General features: G+C 39.9%; 1 protein-coding gene across 1 annotated transcript; it reads left to right on the top strand.

Moving 5' to 3' along the window:
• The first annotated feature begins 1,285 nt into the window (after positions 1-1,285).
• slc9a7 (solute carrier family 9 member 7) lies at positions 1,286-26,423 on the top strand. The gene is given in 19 exon segments (XM_063890844.1): positions 1,286-1,650; positions 4,593-4,795; positions 5,942-6,019; positions 8,447-8,523; positions 9,350-9,462; positions 9,613-9,718; positions 10,486-10,558; positions 10,560-10,628; positions 10,715-10,820; positions 11,653-11,741; positions 12,682-12,795; positions 13,524-13,635; positions 14,487-14,670; positions 19,995-20,067; positions 20,547-20,629; positions 21,746-21,776; positions 21,778-21,852; positions 24,235-24,501; positions 24,503-26,423. Coding segments are annotated over 19 exon segments (2,175 nt in total). The 5' UTR covers positions 1,286-1,373; the 3' UTR covers positions 24,548-26,423.
• The last annotated feature ends 319 nt before the right edge of the window (positions 26,424-26,742 follow it).

Here is a 26,742-nt window from a genome sequence, read left to right as displayed (position 1 = left end):
ATATCAGTATGTAGCGTCTCTACTTTAAAGAGTCCTCTCCTGCTGATGTTCAGGTGTATATCAGTATGTAGTCTCTACTTTAAAGAGTCCTCTCCTGCTGATGTTCAGGTGTATATCAGTATGTAGTGTCTCTACTTTAAAGAGTCCTCTCCCGCCATGACTCAGGGGTTTACTGCAATGACATTCTTAAAGCAGGTTCTCCAACAATGCAACACACATAAATAAAAAATAATGTAAGAAGAAGGAGAATGTTGCAATGCATGTGGAAGAAGTACTCAGGTCTTGTACTTGAGTAAAGTAGAAGTACTCAGGTCTTGTACTTGAGTAAAGTAGAAGTACTCAGGTCTTGTACTTGAGTAAAGTAGAAGTACTCAGATCTTGTACTTGAGTAAAGTAGAAGTACTCAGATCTTGTACTTGAGTAAAGTAGAAGTACTCAGATCTTGTACTTGAGTAAAGTAGAAGTACTCAGGTCTTGTACTTGAGTAAAGTAGAAGTACTCAGGTCTTGTACTTGAATAAAGTAGAAGTACTCAGATCTTGTACTTGAGTAAAGTAGAAGTACTCAGATCTTGTACTTGAGTAAAGTAGAAGTACTCAGGTCTTGTACTTGAGTAAAGTAGAAGTACTCAGATCTTGTACTTGAGTAAAGTAGAAGTACTCAGGTCTTGTACTTGAGTAAAGTAGAAGTACTCAGGTCTTGTACTTGAGTAAAGTAGAAGTACTCAGGTCTTGTACTTGAGTAAAGTAGAAGTACCAGAGTGTAGGAATACTCTGTCACAGTAAAAGTATTCTAAATGTTCCTCCAGTGAAAGTAGAAAGTACTCTCCTCTAAATGTACTTAAAGTAGCGACAGTAAAAGTAGTCATTGTCTGATTGGTCCATTTCAGAATAATATCTCTGATATGTTTTATAATGATTGATCATTAAAGTGTTCTCAGAGCTGGTAAAGGTGCAGCTAGTTTGAATGGCTTTGTATACTGCAGGGTAGCTGCTGGATTTACTGCAGGTGAACTACAGTCTGATTTAAGGGAGATTATATTTACCATCATAGTAATTTAAATTGCTGTAGTGGAGTGAACATACACTATTTACTTCTGAACTGTAGTCGAGTAGAAGTACAACGTAGCATAAATTGGAAATACTCAAGTAAAGTACAACAGTACTTGAGTAAATGTACTTCGTTACACAACTGCGCATGCGCACCCTGTGAGCGGCGGTGTGATTTCCTCTCCTGCAGAGCAGCAGTGTGTCTTTAAAAGGCTGACCCTGCAGCAGTCTGCAGACCCTGGATCTGTTTCCTCTCTCCGAGCACCGTGCACAGTGACATGGCATCCTCATAGCGGCTGTCAGCAGCAGCAGCAGCCGCAGCATCATGGAGCCTCTCCGGCCGCAGAGGCGCACCGCAGCCCGGGTTCTGGACACCCTGACGCCGGCCTGGATCCTCCTGATCGCCGGGGCAGTGAAGGCGGAGGACGGAGGAGCAATGGAGGAGCTCACCACGGAGAAGGAGGCGGAGGAAAGTCACCGCCAGGACAGCGTTAATTTACTCACATTCATTCTGCTGCTGACCTTAACCATTCTCACCATATGGCTCTTCAAGCACAGGCGGGTGCGATTCCTGCACGAGACCGGGCTCGCGATGATTTACGGTGAGATCAAACAAATAATAACAAATAAATAAATATATGTTGCACACACGTACATACAGCCAGTGGCGGAGCTACACTGATTTGACTGGGGGGGGGGGGGGACAAACACAACATCCCATCTGTGGTGGGTTTTTAGTCCCAGAATTTGTATTAGTAGTTGAGTACGGTACAGTATTACTCTCCTATGTGTTTATGATTATATATTTCAGAGCAGTATCACTTTATGTTGAGTGTGCTTGTGGTGCATGTCCTTTTCTACTGTAAATAATGCACATAGACTTGCTGCTGTTTGTTGTTTGTATTGTTATTTTGGTTGCATTGTGTGTGATTATTTGATCGACCCATCCATCAGTATTCATTTTATTAAATGACATTATGCTTTGAAGTTAGCTTCGGCTAGTTTTAGCACAATGCTAATTATATCATCATTACAAGCTCTTCTTTTGGAGAGGGACCACAGGGGGGTCAAAGGTCATTGTGACCGGGGCACTGGACACCATTACTCCCACATCCCCTTGTGCCGCCCATGCACCATGCATCCAGCCCCCCCCCTTTTGGAGCACTGAGGGTCGATCTGTTTCAGATGCTCCTCCTGATGAGGTCTGGGCCTCAGAGCGTTTCTAGAAGCTGCTGCGTCGCGGCTCTGTGGGGTCAGGTTTAGATTACCAAACCCCCTTAATGTAGTTTATAAGATATACTTTATAAATCCCAAATTGGGAAATGTTTTCGTTGCAGAAGCATGTAAAACAAGGCATTGCACAAAAGGAGTAGAAAATCAACAATTATACAATAAAACATCTCAAAATAGAAGATGAAACCGAACTGAAAGACTGAAAATATGTTGGTTTGTATTGAGTGATACTATTGTAAACATCAACATGTATTTACACAGTTATTGTTGTTGTTGTTGAGTATCTTGAAGAAATTCCTCATGCAACCACTGTTTTGTTTTGTTGCTATAGCAGTCTAGAAGCATTCAAAGAGTTTTTCTATATTTGTATTATTTACTGTATTTTATTTATTATTATTTATTTATTTATTTATTATTATTTATTTATTTATTTATTATATTTTATTGATTTATTATTATTATTTTATTTATTATTATTTATTTATTTATTTATTTATTATTATTTATTTTATTTATTATTATTTATTAATTTATTATTATTTATTTATTTATTTATTATATTTTATTTATTTATTATTATTATTTTATTTATTTTATTTTATTTATTTATTTATTATTATTTATTTTATTTGTCAATTAGATTATTTTTTGATATTTAATTTTTTACCAATATAGCTAATATTTGTCGATTCAAAGAACTGCACAGGTCAAGTTTATTACCACATTTATTCAGTGCAGCAAAAATAGGCAAACACCCACCTGGCCTATTTGAAAAATACAACTAAATAATATGAATATTTCCCAGAAAGCAATATGACTACATAATGGTGACGACAAACTATTAAAACAAGATATCATACAAAAATACAATAAATATTTATCTTAAAATAAGGAAAAGAGGAGACGCGTCATCAGAAAATATCAGATGTGTGTTATTATTATACAGAAATGGGGAAATAAATCCCACATTTTCCGATGCCAGTCTCTCCACTGACAGGATTTCCTGCTTTTCTTTTTCATACATCAGTGTAAACTAAATATTTCTGGACTTTCCCGAACAAAACAAGACTTTTGGAGACGTATTGTTGGCTTTGTGAAGTTGTGATGGACATTCATTCCCATCTTGAACGGTTATTGACTGACTAGAATCAGCAGAATATTCTTCTCTATTCTAAAACGTCATCAAACTGTGAAAAGTGTCACTTTATTTGGTACTACACAGAGATAAGCAGCATATTTCCACATTTAAGAGGTTCAATTCAGCTTTTTTGGGCATTAAATATAACTATATATATAAATATAGACTTGGGATTATATTTCAGTTGATCAAATAGGAAATGCACCTGAGCAGAGATATATCTACGGGGCCGGCGAATAAAAACAAGGCATGTTACGCTCTGACTACATGATCCATTTATATGAGCAGGTGTTCCCGTAAAAGTGTCTCTCCAGACGTCACTGATTAACCTGAGCTCTCACAGGAAGGACGAACTTTGATTTGTTTTTTTGTAAAGTCGTTTTTATTGGACTCTTCATTACGAGTATAAAAGGGGTGGTTGTTTTTTTTTTATCTGGACCGTGGAACCGTGTTCAGATATTGATTTTGTGAATAAAGATCAAACTCTACAGAAACTGTGTACAGGTATTGTGGCAGTGTAATCGGGACAAATCAGAATAGGATAATGCACGTTATTGATCGGATAAATCAGACAAATAAACAAACAGGACGAGTTTGATCTAAGTGTTAAAAGGCCCTTTAAAAAGATAACGATTTGGGAGGTCATTCGAAAAAACTTGAATGCTTTTTACACACTTCCTGTTGTAGTTTTGAGACAGGTTGTAGTTCCTTTATCTCTTTGTAGTTTTGTTGAGTCTCTTTGTGGTTAATGTGACATTTCTGTAGGTGGAAGCCAGGACATTTCCTCTACTAGCACATGGTACTTCTCAAAATCTGAGGTTTGCTTTTAGTGTTTAGTGTAGTGATTGTGTTGCTTTGCTGGGATTTTTAGCAGACTCCACAGGAACTGTCTGCACAAATAAACATACAAGACGGTTCATTTAGGTAATTAAAAAAATGCCCTTCAGCCTCAGACTACAGTATATGTTAGCAAGACATGATATACAGAGTCTTATAGTTTAAATATATTTAAAGTGAGGTGATTCCCAAAGACTGCTCCCTGAGAACATGTCAACACATATTTGTTCCTGTATGTTTGTCTCCCTGTCCTCCGGTTTGCTGGTGGATGTGATTCTGCAGTGCTACATGTTTTATGTGTTCTTTATGATGTGTTTCTCTCCCCTTTCCCCCCAGGTTTGCTGGTGGGGGTGATCCTGCGGTACGGCATCCCAGCCACCAGCTACCACAACAAGACCCCCCCCAGCTGCTCTCTGAAGGAGGGGCCGGTCAGCACCGTCCTGCTGAACATCAGCGGGAAGTTCTTCGAGTATACGCTGAAGGGAGAGATCAACTCCAGAGAGATCCACAACGTGGAGCAGAACGACATGCTGCGCAAAGTAAACACTACTCATTATTATTATTATTATTATTATTATTATTGTTTATTATTGTTATTATTTATTATCATTATTATTATTATTATTATTACACATTATTATTGTTTATTATTATTATTATTATTATTTATTATTATTATTTATTTATTATTATTATTATTATAATTATTATTATTACACATTATTGTTATTATTATTATTATAATTATATTTATTATTATTATTTATTATTTTTACTGTTATTATTATTATTGTTATTATTATTTATTATTATTATTATTATTATTATTATTAATATTATTTATTGTTATTATTATTATCATTAATATTATTATTATTTATTATTGTTATTATTATTATTTATTTATTATTGTTATTATTATTATTATTTATTATTATTATTATCATTATTATTGTTATTATTATTATTATTATTATTTATTATTATTATTGTTATTATTATTTATTTATTTATTATTATTATTATTTATTATTAATATTATTATTGCATATTATTATTATTATTATTATTATTTATTATCATTATTATTATTATTATTGTTATTATTATTATTATTATTATTTATTTATTTATTGTTGTTATTATTATTCATGCGTATTATTCCTGTTGTCTCACATTACAGAGAAACACATGCATACTTATTATTTTATACAGGCATGCACTTTCCCCCAAATCCTCCTAAAATCCTCATCTGTACAAACCTTTAGTCTGGAGTAATGCACTTCCTGTCATTTCACTATTTTAGTTTATTTTGCAGTAGCTTTTTACTTCAACCTCTTCCATATTTGCAAAGTCATTCAGATATTTGTGTTACTTCCAGCATGTTTTTGAGTAGATCTGGAACCATAAGCAGTAAAAGGCTGATGTTTGGATTTTCTTACAGATAGTCTGATGTAGAGCAGCGGTGCAGAAACACTGGAGATATTCATATGACTTTAACTGTAGTCCCACCTTTCAGTACACCTTACAGCTACGACACCTGAGGTCATTTCCTTATGTTTATGCTGAGTAAAAAGGTGAACATTGGAGACTGTTTAGATCAAAGGTCTCAAAGGGGACGCACTCTGTCATCTACTCAGTCTGACCCGTCTTTATAAAACACCAAATACTAAACTCTTTCCCAGGTGACGTTTGACCCTGAAGTGTTCTTCAACATTTTGCTGCCTCCCATTATTTTCCACGCCGGGTACAGTCTGAAGAAGGTGAGTGCGGCTCGTTTCAATTCTTTATTTCTAGTGCTCAATGCAGGACACACACACACACACTTTCTGTTGTTGTTTTACGGCTGCTTTGTCTCTTTGTAGTCATTTTCTGTCTCCTTGTAGTTTTTTGAGTCTCTTCTTGGTTAGTATTTGTCGTGTTTAAGGGACATGTTGTAGGTTAAGGCCACTATGGACCCCTGATCCCGTCTCTCCTTATATGTCATGTTGTCATGTCATGATCAGTTGTGGGTCTGTGTGTGTGTGGCTATACTACTAGCACATGGTATTTCCAACATCTGGGGTTTGATATTAGTATCTGTTGTTGTAGTTCAGTTGCTTTGCAGTGATTCTGAATGTCTTTGTTCTGTTTTTGAGACTTTTTGACTATATTTGTAGATTTTGTTGTGTATGAAAGGGCTCTTAATTTATCGTCTGATATTTAGCTCTGAAGACCAAGCCTCCTGCAGGAATAGCTCCAGCTGCGGTTGAATACTGTAAACACGGTGATGGATTATTAATGAAGGCGTCTCTGAACACAACACTTCTGTTGCTCAACAATGGGAAGCAGAAGCGTCTCATATTTTCACCGTCAGCTGTTTGTAAAAGCTGAGAGGAAACGAAAGACATCTGCAGTGGAGTTCCCCTCAGAGAGACTCAGAGGGTGAGAGGCAGCAGGAAGTGGGAGCGGAACCATAAATCTACCCGACTACAGGGCGATTAATGATAGGCCCACATGCTGAGGGCCCCTCTGGATTTATCGTATCACTCCAGGAGGCATGCACCAAACAGGAAGAGACGTAAAATGACTCAGTAAAACTACAGAAGGCTAAAAAAGGCTGCAGCGAGACACAAAAGGACCACAAAAGACACAATTGTTTTTCCTGCACCCCCATTACAGTGTGCATGCTTCAGAAATCTTCAAAATAATTAATAACATCAACTTTTTAAAATGCAGAACTGAACGCCTCTTGTATTAAAACAACAACACTCATATTATGGTTGTTGTTTTCACATGAGCAACATATGTGATGTTCCAATAAACAACATCGTTCCTGTTTTTATTCAATTCGACCTTACTGCAAAGCTGGTGCAGAGTTTCCATTTACTCTGCGGTATTTCTACGTAGGATTGGTGGTGGGCGTGCACTGCAGTTTGGGGCCGAGTAAGGGGCTGTTTAACCTGGCTGCACTCACCTGCTCAGTGTGGTTTTGTATTGGAAAGAGAGGGAGGGGGGGGAGGGTCAGAAGGCCAGCTGTCTGTTGACCGCAGTTTAAACTGAAATCCTGCAATATCCTAACCACCAGGGATTAAATGCACTTGGATACGTTGCACTTTTGCTTGTTTTTCAAATGAAACGGAGGGGTGGAGCAGTTGTTTGAGCGTGTCAGTGTTCATCCTCCCGTATCTAGCCCCTCGCGGCCAGCTTTTAATCGGACTGCCTAGAGCCGCAACAGCGGGTCTGAAATGACCGTCAGATCGATATTGAAACCGCGTTTAAGTGACAGGAAAGGGAAAAGTCCTTTTGATGTTTTTCTGGTGAAGTTGTGATTAAAGCTGGAATTTGCTGAGTCAGATCCTCAGGAACAGGAAGCAGAGGTTCATGTTGTTAACGCAGCGTTAACAACTTCTCTTCAGTTCAGAACAAGCTTTAGTGAAACACAAGTTAATAAATCTGTTGTATTTGTCATAAATCTCTCCTCTGCGTCTCCGAAGCAAAGACACTTTTCCTCCACAGTCAGTGTTTGTGTTTCTTAGATCATCTATATCTATATATCTCTATCCGGAGATGATGTGAGTTTAATAACCGGTAAACTGTGTCAGTACTCGTGTCCAACAGGATGTTCCTCCCAGACTTAGCTTTGTGAAAGGAATGTTAATTAAGATCAGCCTGGTTCACTTTCGTAATGCTAACTTTGTGCACAGAGCATTTTCAACTTGCAAAGAGTCTGAATGACTAAAAGGCTCAAAACAGACGCAAAACGACAACGAGAAGACACGAAATGACCACCGAGACATAGATATTGACAAAGGGATGCATAGTTGCAAAAAGAAACTACAAGGAGACACAACCACAACAACAAAGGTGAAACATTACCAAAAGTAATAAAAAGAGACACAGAATTATTGCAAGTGGATGCAAACGTATACCAGGATATAGAAAATGACCACAGAGTCGTGCATGGTTACAGAGGAGACACAAAAAGATGCAAAATGACCCAGAATAGACGACAGAGGCACACAATGACTACGAATAGATGCAGATGTTTACCAAGAGATGAGAACTGACCACACAGAGACACACCGTGACCATAAGGAGGATCTAAACTACCATAAAGTCTACGTTTCTGATATCTGTAGGAGATTCTTTTTGTCTCATACTGATGTTCCTGCAGAGGCAGTTTGTCTGATCCGCTTCTGTTTTCACAGAGACACTTCTTCAGGAACATGGGCTCCATCATCACCTACGCCTTTCTGGGAACAGCCATCTCATGCTTCGTCATCGGGTTAGTGGAAAGTAGCTTTATGTACATTGTACTTCACTTTCAGTTTAACGCTTCTGTACACTTCTACTCTGAAGGGAAATAATGCATTTTAATACCTTCAGTTCCTTTACAGATTAGGATTACTGATGGTAAATATAATCTCCCTTAAATCAGACTGTAGTTCACCTGCAGTAAATCCAGCAGCTACCCTGCAGTATACAAAGCCATTCAAACTAGCTGCACCTTTACCAGCTCTGAGAACACTTTAATGATCAATCATTCTAAAACATATCAGAGATATTATTCTGAAATGGACCAATCAGACAATGACTACTTTTACTGTCGCTACTTTAAGTACATTTAGAGGAGAGTACTTTCTACTTTCACTGGAGGAACATTTAGAATACTTTCACTGTGACAGAGTATTCCTACACTCTGGTACTTCTACTTTACTCAAGTACAAGACCTGAGTACTTCTACTTTACTCAAGTACAAGACCTGAGTACTTCTACTTTACTCAAGAACAAGATCTGAGTACTTCTACTTTACTCAAGTACAAGATCTGAGTACTTCTACTTTACTCAAGTACAAGATCTGAATACTTCTACTTTACTCAAGTACAAGATCTGAGTACTTCTACTTTACTCAAGTACAAGATCTGAGTACTTCTACTTTACTCAAGTACAAGATCTGAGTACTTCTACTTTACTCAAGTACCAAACCTGAGTACTTCTACTTTACTCAAGTACAAGATCTGAGTACTTCTACTTTACTCAAGTACAAGACCTGAGTACTTCTACTTTACTCAAGTACAAGACCTGAGTACTTCTACTCCGTGTGTCTGCAGGAATCTGATGTACGGCGTGGTGAAACTCATGCAGGTTCTGGGACAGCTGACGGACAAGTTCTACTACACAGACTGCCTCTTCTTCGGTGCCATTATCTCTGCTACAGACCCAGGTACACACACACACACACACACACACACACACACACACACACACACACACAGGTACAAGCAACATAGCAGTGTATGTCTCTACAATCAGAAGCTGTGTGTGTGTGTGTGTGTGTGTGTGTGTGTGTGTGTGTGTGGGTGTGTGTGCGCAGTGACGGTGTTGGCCATCTTCAATGAGCTGCACGCTGACGGGGATCTCTACGCTCTGCTGTTCGGAGAGAGCGTGATGAACGACGCCGTGGCCATCGTGCTCTCCTCGTACGTTACGTTTAAGATGTATTATCAGACCTGCAGAGCTCCTGCGCTCCACAGGCACCCTCCCTCCCTCTCCCTCTCCCTCTCCCTCGCTCCCTCGCTCCCTCTCCCTCTCTCCCTCTCTCTCTCTCTCCATCTCTCCATCTCTCTCTCTCTCTCTCCCTCCCTCTCTCCCTCTCTCCCTCTCCCACTCTCCCTCTCCCTCTCTCCCTCTCTCCCTCTCTCCCTCTCTCCCTCTCTCCCTCTCTCTCTCCCTCTCTCCCTCTCTCTCTCTCCATCTCTCTCCCTCCCTCTCTCTCTCTCCATCTCTCTCCCTCTCTCTCTCCCTCTCTCTCTCTCTCCATCTCTCTCCCTCTCTCTCTCTCTCCATCTCTCTCCCTCTCTCTCTCCCTCTCCCTCTCCGACTCCCTCTCTGCCTCTCTCCCTCTCTCCCCCTGTCTCCCCCTGTCTCCCTCTCTCCCTCTCTCTCTCTCTGAGAGCATTTTGACTCCTGGTGATGAAATTCCACAGTGAGGTGTGAGACAGGTCTGTCTGTCTGCGCCGCTCTGCAGAAAAACGCTCTCTGCCTCCCTCTGCTGGCAGACTGCAGAAATACAGGAAAATAAAAAGTACCTAAAAAAATATAAATGAATAAATTACAAAAGATTCAATGAGTTAACACTATTAAAATAATGTATAAATCATGGCATCTTTTGAATGCAAATCGAACCAAAATAAATCACTCAAAATATATGTATATTTAATCCCTGTTTTCTCTCTGCTTGTCTCAGCTCCATCGTGGCGTACCAGCCCAGTGGAGCGAACACCCACATGTTCGATGCCGCCGCCTTCTTCAAGTCGGTCGGGGGTCTTCCTGGGGATCTTCAGCGGCTCCTTCGTGATGGGAGCAGCCACCGGCGTCGTCACCGCTCTCATATCCTCACACTCTCTTAGACAAAACGTGTGTTTGTGTGTATTTTAAACCAGGCCGTGCTGTTGTGTCTTTAACTGCACCCTCACGTCACCAAGTTCACGAAGCTGCACTGCTTCCCGCTGCTGGAGACGGCGCTCTTCTTCCTCATGTCCTGGAGCACCTTCCTGCTGGCCGAGGCCTGCGGGTTCACAGGTGAGACCTTTGAGATGGTAAGATTTCATGTGACGTGTGTGTGCTTATTTATCTTTATTTATACGTTGATTTCATTAAAAGAAAGCAGATATATTTATATTATTTATAAATATTTGTAAATGGAGCTTTGTAGAAGAAGTCCTGTAGATGAGTTTTAAAATGCTTACATTAAAAATAATTACTAAGACAAACAATTTACAACTTAATTAAAAAAAGCATGTAGGTTAAAAACAGTAAAGCAGTGATAATAAAGTAAAATAAAAGTTAATACCCTACATTAATTAATAAAAAACAATAATAATAATAATAATAATAAGAGAACTAAAATTAAACACCAAAAGATTAAGCACTTCGAGTCAAAACCAATAAAGTAAAAAAAATAGATAAAGATATTCATTTATAATTGTAAAAAAAGTGATAAAGTAAAATAAAAGTGAATTATTAACTAATAATAATAGAATTGTATAAAATTAGGTATTTATTAAAACCAACACCAAAAATTAGACCAATAATTAAACGATATTAATTGTAAAAAAGTGATAATAAAGTTAAATAAAATAAAAGTTAATACCCTACATGAACTCAAATAATACAAATAAAATAAAAACAACAATAATAATAATAATAATAATAATAATAAGAGAACTAAAAATAAAACATTTATTAAAACCGAAACCAAAAAATGAAGCAGTCCGATTTAAAGCCAATAAAGTAAAAACATTAGACCAATAATTAAACGGCAGTAAATATAAAGAAGTGTATAAGAACCAACATGTAGGAATACAGTTATAATTATTTGTGTATGTGTGTGTGTGTGTGTGTGTGTCTGCAGGTGTGGTGGCCGTGCTGTTCTGTGGCATCACTCAGGCTCACTACACCTCCAACAACCTCTCTGCAGAGTCCACGCAGCGCACCAAGCAGGTAGGACCACTTCCTGTACACAGCCTCACCCCACCTGACCCCCCTGGCGGCCCCGGGGCCAGATGGTGAGCTTAATCAGGGTCGAGTAAGGACACCCTGTGCTCTGTTTCTCGGGGGGGGGGGGGGTCCTGCTGTCTCCAGGTTAACACACAGCTTTAAATATCTGTGTATTCAAGCGCTGATAGCTCAGATTCAGAGACAGACAGACATTGCATTGAAAGAATGAAGGAGGGTTTCTTCAGGTGCTGGAAACCCATAAAACACTTCAATGGTTTCCAGCACCTGTGAGAATTTGAATGCAGTGTTTCTAAGGTTTGAAAAGTGCTTGAATAGTTGGTTATATAGCACCCAAAGTCTACGTAAAAACATGCAACTCAGTTTGAAGCTGGTTGTGTTTCTCCTTACATCATTGCCCTTCTGTAGAAAGCAGAAACACATCTGACTCAAAGGTTAGGAGGATGTGAATTAATCAGTATACTGGTTCTAATTATGGTTTTTACAGAAGATGTAACGGCCATGAGCAGCGCTTGACTTTGAAAGACTTAAAAGACGTAAATGTGAATGTTGTTGTTTGTTATAGAGGATTCCAGTCTTCTTATTATCATGTGACACGTTGGTTTTAACTTAGATTTTTTGCCCTTTGTCACCCTTCTGTATATTTGCCATCACTAAACAGCATTTTGGTTATCAGTAGCTACATAAAAGCACCATAAAGGGCTTGAATTGACTGTGAAAACACAAACTAGATGTGTTTTGTGCATAGCACTTAAAAATACTGTCAAATGTGATTTAAAAAAAAGGTAAATCTATGAAAAGTACAATGGCCATGTTAGAGTGCGTTTCAGAGCAGTGCATTGTGGGAAACCTTCTGCAAAAACATGAATTCTCCTGCTCTGTATTGTTCAGTGTGTTCTAATATCTGAAGCTCTGTGTCCCGCAGCTGTTCGAGGTGCTCCACTTCCTGGCGGAGAACTTCATCTTCTCCTACATGGGTCTGGCTCTGTTCACCTTCCAGAACCACATCTTCAGCCCCATCTTCATCATCGGGGCTTTCGTATCCTTCTGAGCAGACGTGCATTTTAATCTACCTCCATTCATAGAGTTAGGATATTCCCTCCCCTGCAGGAGGGGGTCTGGGCCGGTGATGCTGGGTGATAGGTTCGCTCTGTATATGTCCGAATAAAATCTGATAATTCAAAGAAAGATTTTCCTGCTTTACAAACAAATGAATGATTTACTTTAAATAAAAAATAAATAATATGTAATGTTATTTAAACAGCACCTTACATACAAGGGTAATATTTATTTTAAAATACAGCTAAGAATCAACAATATATATATATTAATATAATATATAATATATATAATTGAGGTTAAACATTTACAACAGTACATTGTTTTATTTAAATCATTGGTATCAGTTAAAAAAAAAGACCCATAAAAAAATCACAAAATGATTAAAACACTATATTTATAATCTGTAAAAATGCATGAATCAATTTATATATTTTAGTAATTTTAATTGAAGTGTTTTTTACAATTTATTTAGGAATTTTAAGCACCTTTTAAAAAAATTGCTGTATAAATTAAAAGCATTATTATTATTATTATTATTTATCTTGTTTGCTTTCCGCTTGATCCCCTTTCCAGGCAGGGACGGTAACAAAGTACAATTTCTAAGTTGTAATTGAAAGATAAGGAGCATGTCAACAAGTTGAGTAAGATTTAGATGATCATACTCTCTGAATCCCTGCCGTGTTAGGTCCTTAGCACCGCTGTCAGATGGCCATCTTCATCGGCAGAGCGTTCAACATCTACCCGCTGTCCTTCTTCCTGAACCTGGGCCGGAGGCACAAGATCAAAGGGAACTTCCAGCACATGATGATGTTCGCAGGTACCTTTTTATTATACCATCAATAATTCACTGATATTATACAGCTCTGATATTCAGTCAGTCTGTCTCAGAACAGGAAGTGTTTGTCAGGATATCTGAAGGTTAGCTACGTTAGCTAGCTAGCTCACAGCAGATCTGCAGGGACATCAGAAGGAGTCATGTGATCACATCCTTAGAATAAGACCAGAAAACATTTCAGGTAAACAACAACAGAGACAGCTGTCCAGCTCTCTGATCCACAAAGTGGTGCAGCACCTTTTAGTGTCCCCTGGTATGGGAGCTCCTCTCCGTTGGCGTTTTGTTTATGCAGCACTTTTTCTAAATGCATATTTCATCAAGATTGTGGTTGTTTTCTAAATGCTGCACATGTGTTTTTCAAATTGGTGGAGATTCAAAGGATTTATTGTCAAATCCTACAGCCTAGTTCAGTCAGACAACTCGCGTGTTTCTCTGATATGTTTTTTAGAGCAGCAGATAGTGTGAGTTTGGCGTCTATGGCATAAAAATCTGAAGTCCCGGGCTCCTCCAACGATGCAACCTAAGTATATATTACATATAAAACAAATGCAAGAAGAAACAGAAGAAATTAAAGAGTGCAGGAGACAGTTACAGGTGACCAATGTGCAGGTAAATGCGTAAGATGTAAAGCATATAAAATATCCTAAGATTAAAATGAGATACTGTGCAAAGATAGAGTACTGCTTGTTGTAGTAAAAAAGTGCATGAAGGTGAACTTGTTTCTCTCACTGGAAATGTGTTGTGCCTTCTTGTAGCGCGTTTGAACTTGCAGGCCACCGTACTCTAATTTGATTGGCTGATGCATGTTTGTTTTTTGACGTGACCCCCTGCAGGTCTGCGTGGAGCGATGGCGTTCGCGCTGGCGATCCGCGACACGGCGACGTACGCCCGGCAGATGATGTTCACCACCACGCTGCTCATCGTCTTCTTCACCGTCTGGGTGTTCGGGGGGGGCACCACCCCCATGCTGTCCTTTCCTGCACATCAGGTAGGATATACCGCTCCTGCACATCTGCATCTCCTTTGCTTCTGGATCAAATCTTCACAAAAATTAGCCTCAAACCTGGAAATATACCCAGAGCCTCGCCTCTTCAGGAGATCTGAGAGATGGTTATAAAAAAGGGATGTTTATTCATTCAAAAAAGAGAGGTTCAAATATTGAATATAAAAGCCCAAAATAAATAAACTGAAATAAGGACGACAAGACGTTTTCCAGCTATGACAATTTCCCTGAAATCGTACCAACCGTTGTTTCCTCTTTGAGTTTGTCAGATGTTTTTGTGCTAATTGATCGAGTGATAGATTTGATTTAAATGATGTAATGAAGTAGTATTAAAAATCAAACCAAGGCCGTCGTATAGCTCAGTGGGTAGAGCTGGCAGCCTTATACTGGGGTTTGATCCCAGGTTCGAATCTGGCTTGAGACCCTTTGCCGTGCATCAGCCCCTCTGTGTCCCCCTCTCTCACTGTCACTGAATTAAAGGCACTGCCGAAAGAAATGTTTAAAAAATAGTTAATTGATTAATGAATTTAATTAATTCAGCAGGATTACTTGGAGGACTTTATTTTATCACTGGAGAAGAATTTTTAGATGGATCAAATATAGAGAAGTTGATCAAAAAGGGATATTACCTAAATATGAAGTATTCCTGGTTTCTGTCCAGGAGAGGGAGCCAGAGATCTCTCCCTCCCTCTCCCTCCCTCCCTCTCCTCCACAGCTTTAAATCAAAGGGCTTTGTTTCAGATTTTAGGAAATACCTGCATTTCATACAAGGATTTTAACGCTCAGACTCCACTTAAAATCAGAGGTGGAAATGCAGAATAGTTTTCTGAAGAATCAGAATACTTTGTGTCCCGGGGTGGAAGTTGGATTTTGTGATAGTTGCTTTAATTAAAAATGTAATTAAATGTGTATATAAATCTCAAACGATGCACATTGTATTCAAATATACACTCAGTATGTAAAATAGCGTATATTTATTGCAAAGTGACGGTGTCGCCTGCATGGCAATCCGCCCGTTTGACGTTCCTTGGTTTTAGAGAGAAATTAAAAAACAATTTGATTAAAATAAATGTTTTGAAATGTGAAAAATATTAAATTAAACATAAGAACTAAACATTCTGTGCTAAAATATACATATTGAACACTGAATAGTGCATATATAACAATATATACGGCGTTGTATTAAGATGTGAACGCCTCAAACCAGATCTAAATGTGAAGTGACTGGTCTGTTGTCTGGTTTCAGCCCAAATTCATTTTGTATTTGTGACCATGATGCACTCAACTGGGAGTGTGTGTGTGTGTGTGTGTGTGTGTGTGTGTGTGTGTGTGTGTGTGTGTGTGTGTGTGTGTGTGTGTGTGTGTGTGTGTGTGTGTGTGTGTGTGTGTGTGTGTGTGTGTGTGTGTGTGTGTGTGTGTGTGTGTGTGTGTGTGTGTGTGTGTGTGTGTGTGTGTGTGTGTGTGTGTGTGTGTGTGTGTGTGTGTGTGTGTGTGTGTGTGTGTGTTCATAGCATTGCCAAAATATGCCCCTGTGAACTGATCACCATGGTAACGGGGGGACATGTGGTGCATGGCAGGCGGTAAGCGGGCGCTCGTTGTTTCACCGTCTGTGGATCTGAACACACTTTTACTTCTGATGGGAGTCGTGAGAAATAGTCAGACATCCGGTTATACCCTGATCGGAGCATCGTCCTTAGCAACGGTCAGACCTCCGGAACGTCCAAATCGACCAATCAGAATAGAGTGTTCAATTGAAATGCATAGCAGTCCAGTCAAGGTATAACAACTGTTTGCTGTTGGTAGAGAAGCTCTCATAAACAATCAGATGTGCACAGAGGAGCTACTTTTGACTTCTCCGCAGTTTAATTGCCGTTTGTGTTTTTAATCATCATATTTTTTGTCTGTGCGTCTCCTAAAGCCTCTGTGCCAACTCTGAGGATTAATGCCTGTCCCATATTCAGATCATATTTGTCCCTCTGTGTTTCAAATGACTAGAAACGCCATGATGATCAGTGAGTAAAGGATCCGAATACTAGACTTTATATTTGATCTGTAATGCCCCCCATGCTGTGTGATGTGTTCATGATGGGACAGAGCGTGGGACAGGGGAGCTTTGCAGGAAGAGGAAAGAAGGAATACTTCAGGGGTCGTATGTGAATCTGTACACACTCTTTACCTGGTGCATCACCTCTTCTATTTCACCTAAACTTCTGTTTTTCTGAAGAAGGGGAACTGTGCACTTTTGGGCAACAGAAAAAGCAGAGACGTTTAAAAACGGCAGATTTTGGACTTATTCTAACTTCAGAGCATTTGTTGTTTCAGACAAAGAAAATGTAGGAGAAAAACAACCTTTGTCAGGCCACACACACACACACACACACACACACACACACACACACACACACACACACACACACACTCTATTACCCATGAAATATTCCTCACAAGGAAGTTTTGTTTATCTGTCCTTGAGGGAAAACATGATATCAGAAGGACGAAGCATCCCTGCAGAGCTTCTTCTTCTTCACTTCCTGTTTCCACACACACACACACACACACACACACACACACACACACACACACACACACACACACACACACACACACACACACACACACACACACACACACACACACATTTTGTTGTGTTCTTTGCACCGCTGTGTGAGGAGCTGCTCTGCACATACGTAACACATTATATAATTGGTAAGATATTTCATGCAGACGCTGAAGGGGAGTGGGGTTGAATCCCCGTGAAACTTCCCACGTTCATCACTGACTGTTAAGACAATCCCGCTTCTGAAATGTTATGTTTAGCTATGCAATTGAGGCCTTCTGTGATGGTAACTTTTGGTGAATTTAGGATAAAATCTGACACAAAGTCAATCAAGAAACTCCTAAATGTAGATTTTTCCATACATTTAAATCAGCATTAGAAAAATAGTAACAATATTAATTCATATATTAATATTAATAATTAAAATGAGTAAAATAATAATACATACAAATATGAAATACAAAAATAATAATTACATATTTAAATTAATAAAATAATAATTAAATATAAAATAAATAAGTAAATATTAAAATGTTTTGTCCTATGCTTGCACACACACACACGCACACACACACACACACACACACACACACACACACACACACACACACACACACACACACACACACACACACACACACACACACACACACACACAACTCAAAGTAAATGTTTAGGTCCGAGGAGCACCTGAATGCACCGTGGGCCTGGTTGCAGGTCTGTTCTGTGAGTGCCTCTCTGGTTGTGATCATGAGGATCTGCGGGATTACTCTGTGCTGCTCCTGGGATTTAAAATCCTCTGGTGTGGGCTTTAATCCCCCTCTATTAGTGACATACACGAGGGGGTGGGTGGGTTATCCAACCATGAAGACTGAACATATGTGCTGCAGTAATTTAAAGTTAAATTGATGAAGCTACAGTCCGCAGCAGCTGGTTAGCTTAGCACAAATAAGAAGAAGCTAGCGTGCTAGGCTAGCTTTAGCTTCATATGCTAATGTCGAGCCTCCCATCTAACTGGAAACATTGTCTGACTTTCTACTAAATATTTGAATTAGTTAATTGAATTATTAGAATTGTAATTATTATACTTTCTTTTTCATTATTTTTATATTTTACTATCATTATTTATTCAGATTTATATTTTTAATATATTAAGTTATAAAACATGAGTTTGTGGTTTCCCCCCATTTCTACATTTCATTCTGTATATGTGTAAATGTTTATTAATCCAACTAATGCTTTTTATTTGGTTGCTGTCTTGACCTTATTTTATTACGTTTTTTAAATTATATTTTCTTTCATTGAAACTACTTCCGTCTGTAACCATTAATATGAATCGAGTTAAAATGATATAAAGCGTATGACATTCTTCATGCTCATATCTACTCTCTATTGGGACATGTCTCCATGCTTTAATGTTCAGAGTCCAGTCTGCTCTGATTGGTTAGCTGGCCAGCTCTGTTTTGATTGGTCAACCCCTTAGAGCTAGAGTCCAGTAGAGTAAACAACTAGAAAACCATTGCCTGGATGTCTTCACAAATGTGGCCAATAAAGATAAAGTCTATTTAGATTTATGTGAAACGGATAAACACGCTGCTTGTTTTCCATGCGTCACACTTCATCATTTCTCTCACATGATGTTGTTTTGATTTTCGCTGAACAGTGTCTCTGTTTCGGGATTTCACGGTGTTTCCCCCCCATCAGTGAAGCTTGTTGATGAGGACGTGGGTTTTCTGTTTTGGGTCAGAAACCAGAAAGTGATTTACTGTAACACATTTCTCATTCATAAACTGTGTAATGACTTTAGCTAATCACTGTTTCTGTGCGGTGGGGTTTCACGCTCATTTTAAGTATTTTCATTCTCTGAAGGCGAAAGCCGGCGGCACTTTTACATGTTTCATGTGTGTGGGCTTTCTAAAAACCTACTGATGTATAACAAGCGTACATCCTGTCAGTGCAGGAGACACAGACACATACTGGGATGAGAACATCTAACGCTGAAGAGGTCACAAACAAAGATACTCCATTACCGAATCAAAAATGTTATAGGTAGAAGTTCAGAGGTATTGTCAGGTAAATACACTTGAAAAGTAAATGTTTTCACAGTATCATCATCATGGAATATCACCTCACTCTGTCTTTGTCACGTGTAAGAGCATTTTGACGTCGTGGTGAGCCAATTCTAGATGTAAGACTGCGTTGTATCATATCAGCACTTGCTTTTTATTTGTGAAAAGTAAATGAAGTGAAGGTAAAAGTATGATATTTGCTAGGTCTGCACAATTAATCAAAGTTATATTTTAGTACGTGTGACGACCCCAGTCTTACCCCCCCCCCCTCAGTAGTGTGTGACCTAACAATTCTCCTTGCTGTTGAAGGTGACTCTTGATTGGGAGCACCTGGTGGCTTCACTGGTGGTTTAAAGCCCTGCTCCTGAGGGTCTCTCTCACTCTCTGCTGGCATACTCCTTCCTGAGAGCAGCTCCCTGTTTTTTCATTTGTTCGTCATGTTTTTGGTGTACAACACTTGGCACAAAATCATGCTCACACATCCACACCTACACTACCGTTATTAAAGAATGAGCGGAAGTTAAAATATGTAAAATAATATGTGAGTTAAGTCTTGTGGAGCTGCACACAACACATGTTTACAGGCTTGAAAAGAAATCCTGGTTTGGTTCAGATCCTCGAACAACTTTCCAAAAAAGAAGCTGAAAAATACAGCTGATTGGTGTCAAACAGAAGAGCTACTGTTCTTGCATTTTCCATGAGGTGTAAATCTGTGTTTCAGGGTCGGTGTGGACCCAGATCAGGACCAGCAGCCGTGCACAGACAGCTTCCAGGTCCTGCAGGGGGTGAGGATCCTTTTTATTCTTCATCATAAAGAAATCGGAGCTTAAAATCCAATATTTATATTTTTCCTTTACCTTTTTATTGTCATCAATTGCTAAAAAGAAATCCCCTTGCTGTAGATTAATAAAAGCAGAAAGGAAGAGGAAATATTTAGATTCAGGGCGGACTGGAACTAAGTCCGTGCTGTGTTCACTGCTGAAACTCTTTCACTTCTGCAAATTAAAGTCAGTCAGCAAGTCTGGAGAAACCCTTTAGTTTGTCGGAAACAAATCACTCTTCCTCTGAGGCCTATTGAGATGTATGATGTAATAAGGTTTAAGACGAGAAACCAAACCAAATAAAGGAACCAAATTAACAGGATTGCAATAACTGCAGTGATGCCTTCTTTTATCTATGCACATAAATAAAACATGGATTAAATTTTTTTTTGTTGCATCAATTCTTTAATATGCACGGTGTGTTTCCCACTGTGTGTCTGCAGGACGGGCCTCAGGCTGAAGGACAGAGTAAAACCAAACAGGAGAGCGCCTGGCTCTTCAGACTGTGGTACACCTTCGATCACAAGTATCCTTTCTATACCGGAGAAACTCCTGGAGGCAACACAGGGATTCTAGCCTTTGCAGACCATTTACATGCACACTACAGGAGAGGGAAAACCCAGAAAGCAAATTTAAAAACAAGAACAGAGAACGTATCATGAAGAAGCCCTTTAACTCTGTTCAGGGACCAGTTTCAGCTCATGTTGCAGCAGAACTAAACGCCCTCAGTGTGGTCTTCAGGGACAGTTTGTTAAAAGAAGTGTTCAGAGCGAAGCCGATGAGTTCCCGTACTTTTCTGATGGATAATAATGTGCTTAATAACGACGAATGAACCAATAACAGCCTTCTAATTAATGATATTCCAATGGTTTAGTTTATGGGACAAGGCAATCCATCCAGCCCGAGCGTAAGGAGCTATGGTGCGTTCAAGGGTTTAGAAGTTTGTAATAAATCTCAGTACATTTTGGCCTTGAAGGATAAACAAGACTTGTAGAAACCTTAATTTAAACTGATGAGTGTGAGGCTTAAAAGAGAGGGAATGGTTAGCAAGAAAAAAGACGAGCCATCCTTTTTGAGACATTTTACAAACAAAGAGAAACACTAAATAAATAGTTAATGCATCCGTGCCGTTTTACTTTACCTCCTGAGAGTCAATCCACCCTGCCCGCTCCAGCTGCATCTGCTCACCAGGGAGAATTTCTCAGGTGTAAAGCCGAGGAACAGGAAAACAGGAAATGTGCTAAACACATTAACTCCAGCCTGTTGGAGCGGAGACAACAAACGCTCTGTGGAACAAACCCCTCCAGACTCCCAAGAAGTCTCCCAGTTTGTTTTTCAGGATCAACTGTTTTCACACCGGATGAAACCAGGAATGTGGTGTCTTTGCACGGGGTACAAATATTTACGCACTACCAATTCGTACTAGATATTGCATGTAAACAACCCTGCTAACCATGCTACGCTAACACAAAGAGCAGCAGCCTCTCGGTAACTGGGAAAAGTCCCAAATATTTTTCCGATTCTTTGAATAAAAAACACATCATCTTCTATTTTCTACCTCTTAATGATTTCTCCCCTATGCATGTAATCATACTCACACTGATAAAAAAAATGTGGAGCTGTTTCCTCAACACCTGCCCAGTTACCTGAAGCCCATCCTGACGCACAGCGGCCCCCCCCCTCACCTCCACGCTGCCCGCATACTGCAGCCCGCTGGCGAGCTGTCTGACCAGCCAGCAGGCGTACGAGGTGAGACACACAGCAATACACAGACACAAAGTGCATGATCACACTGCAGAAAAGGTCTATTTGCAGACCATTTACATGCACTAAAACCTAAAGCACACACTACAGGAGAGGGAACACCCAGAAAAGGATAATAGGGCCAATTTAAATGTGTTTTGTTCTGCTAAAATGTAAGAGTTAAGAGCTTTATTTTATGTCCATTTCAAATGGGCTTCACTGAATGTGTGCCTCAGGAAGTCTCTCTGTGAATACTGAAGGCTTTTCTCTCAGGAGAATTGAAATACCGTCAAAGTATTCCCCGAGCCTTCCAGCGGACGCACAAAGCACCGAGGCCTTCAGCGACAGAAAAGGGAAATGGACAGTGGAGAAACCGTACAAAGGGACACAAAAGGCTCTCTTTACTGCGCCTTGAAAGAACCTCTTATATCTAAACACTGACGGGTGGTCACACTTCTCTTTCTCATTTCAGGTTGAAACCATTGCCTGTCAAGGATTTTGCTCTCTATACTCCCCTCTCACTTTGAGGGTCACTGTCGGGTTTTAAACTGCGTTTGAATTAGATTTTCTGGAGGGTTTTTAGCTCTGCATTTTAGGATGTTGTTCATTTATCAGCAGAGCTCTGTGCTGCCAAGTGGGGAGAGACAGGATTAGATTAATCTCTGATTCCTCTGCGGTTATGGATATTATCAAAAATGGGGGAGGGAATTCACAAAACAACAACCCTAATCAGCAGGATGTGTGTTCACATTGAGCTCAGATAAAAAATGCACAGAAAATAATTTATACGGAATCTTTCAACAACAAGGATATTAAAAGTGCTTTACAAAATAAAAACAGATTTTGGAAAGCCAACAAAAAAAAGACGGGTAAAAAATATTAAAAGAAAGGTAATCAATGAATCTGATTTTATGGACTGTAAATTATTTCTCGACTTTGTAGTTTAATCATTGAAGGGACGGAAAATAAACACATTTATTGATTTGTTTATTTTTATTTATAATTTTCGTTATTTTTTTTAATTATTCACATAAAAAAAACTACTTATGCATGTTTCTTTGATTTGTTTTGTTCATACTGTATTTAAAGATGTGGGAATTTATATTTTAAACTAACCATCTTATCTATGCACAAACTCAATTTGTTTATTGAGTCAATAAAGGATAATAAATAGATGTAGGGCCGCTAAAGTTAAAATAACACCGGGCGTTATTCCATATCTTTCTTACTGTCCTTCTGAGTCTTTATGAACAGATTGCAGATATAAAGTTTCAGTTTTTAGAATAATGTTTCCTTTAGCAGCAGGGTGCTGTAGTGTTTAGCAAACTCAAACAGAAACGCTCTTGTTAGGGACTACTTTGACCGGCGGATTAATACACATTTGGTGCTCCAGTTCGATGACAAAAGGAGAACATTTCTTACCATTTCTACTTTATTGTTTATGTTTATTTTGGCTTCTTTCGTGTCAGTCTTTATATTAGAAAGGAACTCTTTTGACTTCCTTTGTTTGAGAGGAGGGATTATGTAATTTGTTCCAGTGCCCCTCTTTTATTTTACTTGTCTGAGTAATCCCTGCTGACCCGGCAGTAACTCATCCTGCTTCGCCCCGGGACACGAGCCGAGTATCGATTGTCAGCCGGTCAATTAGAGGCGGGAGAACCTCCTGCTGTTGCAACTGTAGAGCTATTCATTACTTACCCAGCATGCAATCAGTGCTTTTAGAGACAAAGCAATCCAATTTCCTCATGTCATCGCTGACACAGTTTCATTTAGATCACGCGTGTTCCGACTCACCAGCCTTACGACCGTACATAAAATCAATCTCTCCATGTTTCCACTGGATATAGAGTAGTTTACTGTGTCTGCATGTCTCCTCACTTCACTTCTGTTAATCCACACTGTCCCTTATGTTAGCTGTTGTGATTCGCTTAGAGATGTCCCGCCCCTTATCCTACAATGTGTTGGAGCACTAGCCAATAGGAGTGTGAGTGTTCGATAGTGATGTCACTGTGTTCAGTAAGCAAACAAAGGAGTCGAATTGAGGTGTTTCAGGCAGGGAGGGGGGGAGAGAAGATCCCTTTCGAGGGAACACGGGGATGCACAATAGGGAGGGAAAACTCCAATATGTTAAAGACCCTTTAACGTACATTAGATCTGGGATCAAATTCTGTATTTCATTTGAGGATTGAATAGTGCAGTAAAGGGGGCTTCAGCGTAACGTTATTACATTGTGTACCTGTATCTCAGATTCCATGGTAACCTACGGTGTGTGTGTTTGACCACCATGCTCTTATTCCTGCACTCGTGTCCCCATGTTGTATCTTGGTGTGTATGTGTGTGTGAGACCTCCATCCCCTCCTCATGTCTCTTCTGTGTCTCTCGTTCCAGAACCAGCTGAGGGACGACCCTGACTTCATGCGTGGCGACGGCGGCGACCTGTCCTTCACGTTTGGAGACACCACCATCACGGCCAACGGGGCGTCCGGCAGCGGCGGGGTCGGCGGTGGAGGGGAAACAGCCGGAGCATCGGGCTGGAGCATGAACGGCAGGAGGAGCGGCAGCACCTCGGAGGAGGCGCTGGAGCGCGAGCTGGACTCCCGCGAACAGGAGCTGCTGAGCCGGGGAACGCGACTCGTTTTCCCCATCGAGGATCACATCTGACCCCCCGCTGACCCCCGTGTTTGTAGTCCTTCAGAGATGAGAGGGAGGATAGGACGAGAGAGCGCCCCAGGAGCAGAGCAGGAGAAGCTTTTCATCCTCCAGGAGACGTGCATCCTCTCCACCCATCACTGATTGTTTCCTTGCATTATCAGAAGGACCAACAAAAAAAATCACCATGCCAGATTCAGGCTGTTTTGAACATGTGACACTGTGTGTGTGCAGCCGAAAAAGAAGAAGACTCATCACGAGATCCGACCAAAATGCTTCTTCGCCATCACCCCCCATCTACGCTCTGAAACCCTAAACTTTGATGGTTTATAATTCCTCTTTGTACCATTCATCCGAAGCTGCTGACTGTGTTTGGTCTGTTTGTGAGGATGCTCTTTTTGCTTCACACACACTCTCTTGTGTGGGGGGGATTGTGGGGACCGTGAATGTGTTCGGCCGACACCGCTCGTCATGGGTGAAGCAGCGCGGGTGGAGAATGTAAATAGCTACAATGCAGAGCTTTGTTCCCGCTTCTTGTCAGTGCATTTCGTCCCATGACTGTTACAAAAAGCGTCTGTTCGTCCAAGTGTCTGAGCTGGATCTTTGTCTGCGTCCCGGCCTGGTTTTCATTACAACAACATGGACGAGCTTTGATGCTCATTGTCGCTGCCAAGGCACAGGTGGTTCATTCGTCTGCAGGAGAACTACTGGCTCGATTTTCATGAAACCTGGTGGAAGGGTACAACACGAGACAGAGAAGGGCACATTTTAATTTCGATTGGATCTGAGTGATGGGGCGGAAACACAAACTAAGATTAGCTTTTGTTCGCATTGTGAGACCAAGCATGCAGAATGATAGTAATCAAAACAAATGAGTTATTCACATAAAAGTTTGAAATGCAACACTGAAAATCGGGGAACATTTTGTTGGTATATCTCACCCGGTTCCTCATCTCTCACACTAAAATAAGCCTTCATCACATCATCTTTTTGGCGTCATTGTTGTTTCCACATTTAGATTTTAAGCTCATGCACACTCCGAATCCAGAACATCATGTGAATGCACCATCTGGCTTAGTGGGGGTCTGCATTTTCTAGTTTCCTATTAGAACAGTGCACTGATGGCGGATTTTCTTAGGCCGACCCTGAAGTAAGCACCACAAGGGCTCCCTCCACAAAAAGCCAATGGGATTCTTTCTTTTGGATTTTGGATTATTACATAAAAATATACTTGCATGTTTTTGTTCAGCAGGATAATCTCCAAATATTAACACCACTTTATGACTCGCAAAAAGCTAACGTAAGGCTATAAAGGAACTACTGCACGGTCACATGGCTACACAGCACCACTCAATAAGATAACACCCCCCTATTTCCACCCAGAATTTGGTCAGTTCTTCCTCTGCCCTTGCTCCACCCTTACACAAAGTTTCATGCAGATGAGGTTAGTTGTTTTTCCGTAATCCCGGAGACAGATAAGCAACAGAAAAGTAAGCCTCCTTATGGAGTTTCTGTTGTTGATGCATCCATTTATGTTCACCTTCAACTAACAGTCGTTTTCATTATCAATGAATCTGTTGATGATTTCCCTCATGTTATGGATGTGTTGTTTAGTCCATGAATGTCAGAAAATAGTAAAAAAGATCTCCATCACAGTTTATAAGAACTTGTTCAAATTGCTTGTTTTGTTCAGAAGTTTTTCTTCAGATTCTCCGACTTTAAATGTAAATGTTCTAACTTTCTGAAACGTATAATCCCAAATAAAGAAGAGCAGCCACTTTAACAAATACTGACCAAGGTGCCGGGTGCTCAGATGTTATTTCCCTTGTATAGAAATACAGGGTAATAAAGACACTTCCGTAACCTTTGATTCCATTAAACCTGATCCCCGTTTATCTGATAATGCACGTAATAAAAAGGAACACAGGTTTTGTTCAGCGCTCTCATTTATCCTGAAAAGAAGCATCTTGATTCTTGTTGAAAGGAAGTTTAAAGCATTGCAGTATTTTTTCTGCAGCAAATCTGTGAAGCGAAGAGCAACCTGTATTCATTTGACATTTTCTCACAAGTGATCATCGTTGTTTGGCCTCCTCACTCCATGTGAATTATTAATTAATCATGCTGCATTGTTCACTCTAATGTGACCTTTTGACTGCGCGGGGTTTCTGCAGGTTTCTAAATGTTTATGGGGTCCACAGGGCAAAAGAAAATGAGTATGAATAACAAAATCTCTTAGACTTACCCACG

Source organism: Eleginops maclovinus, chromosome 9 (assembly GCF_036324505.1).
Source record: "Eleginops maclovinus isolate JMC-PN-2008 ecotype Puerto Natales chromosome 9, JC_Emac_rtc_rv5, whole genome shotgun sequence".
In the NCBI taxonomy this organism is placed as follows: Eukaryota; Metazoa; Chordata; class Actinopteri; order Perciformes; family Eleginopidae; genus Eleginops; species Eleginops maclovinus.
This window is presented reverse-complemented; position numbering and strand designations above follow the sequence as displayed.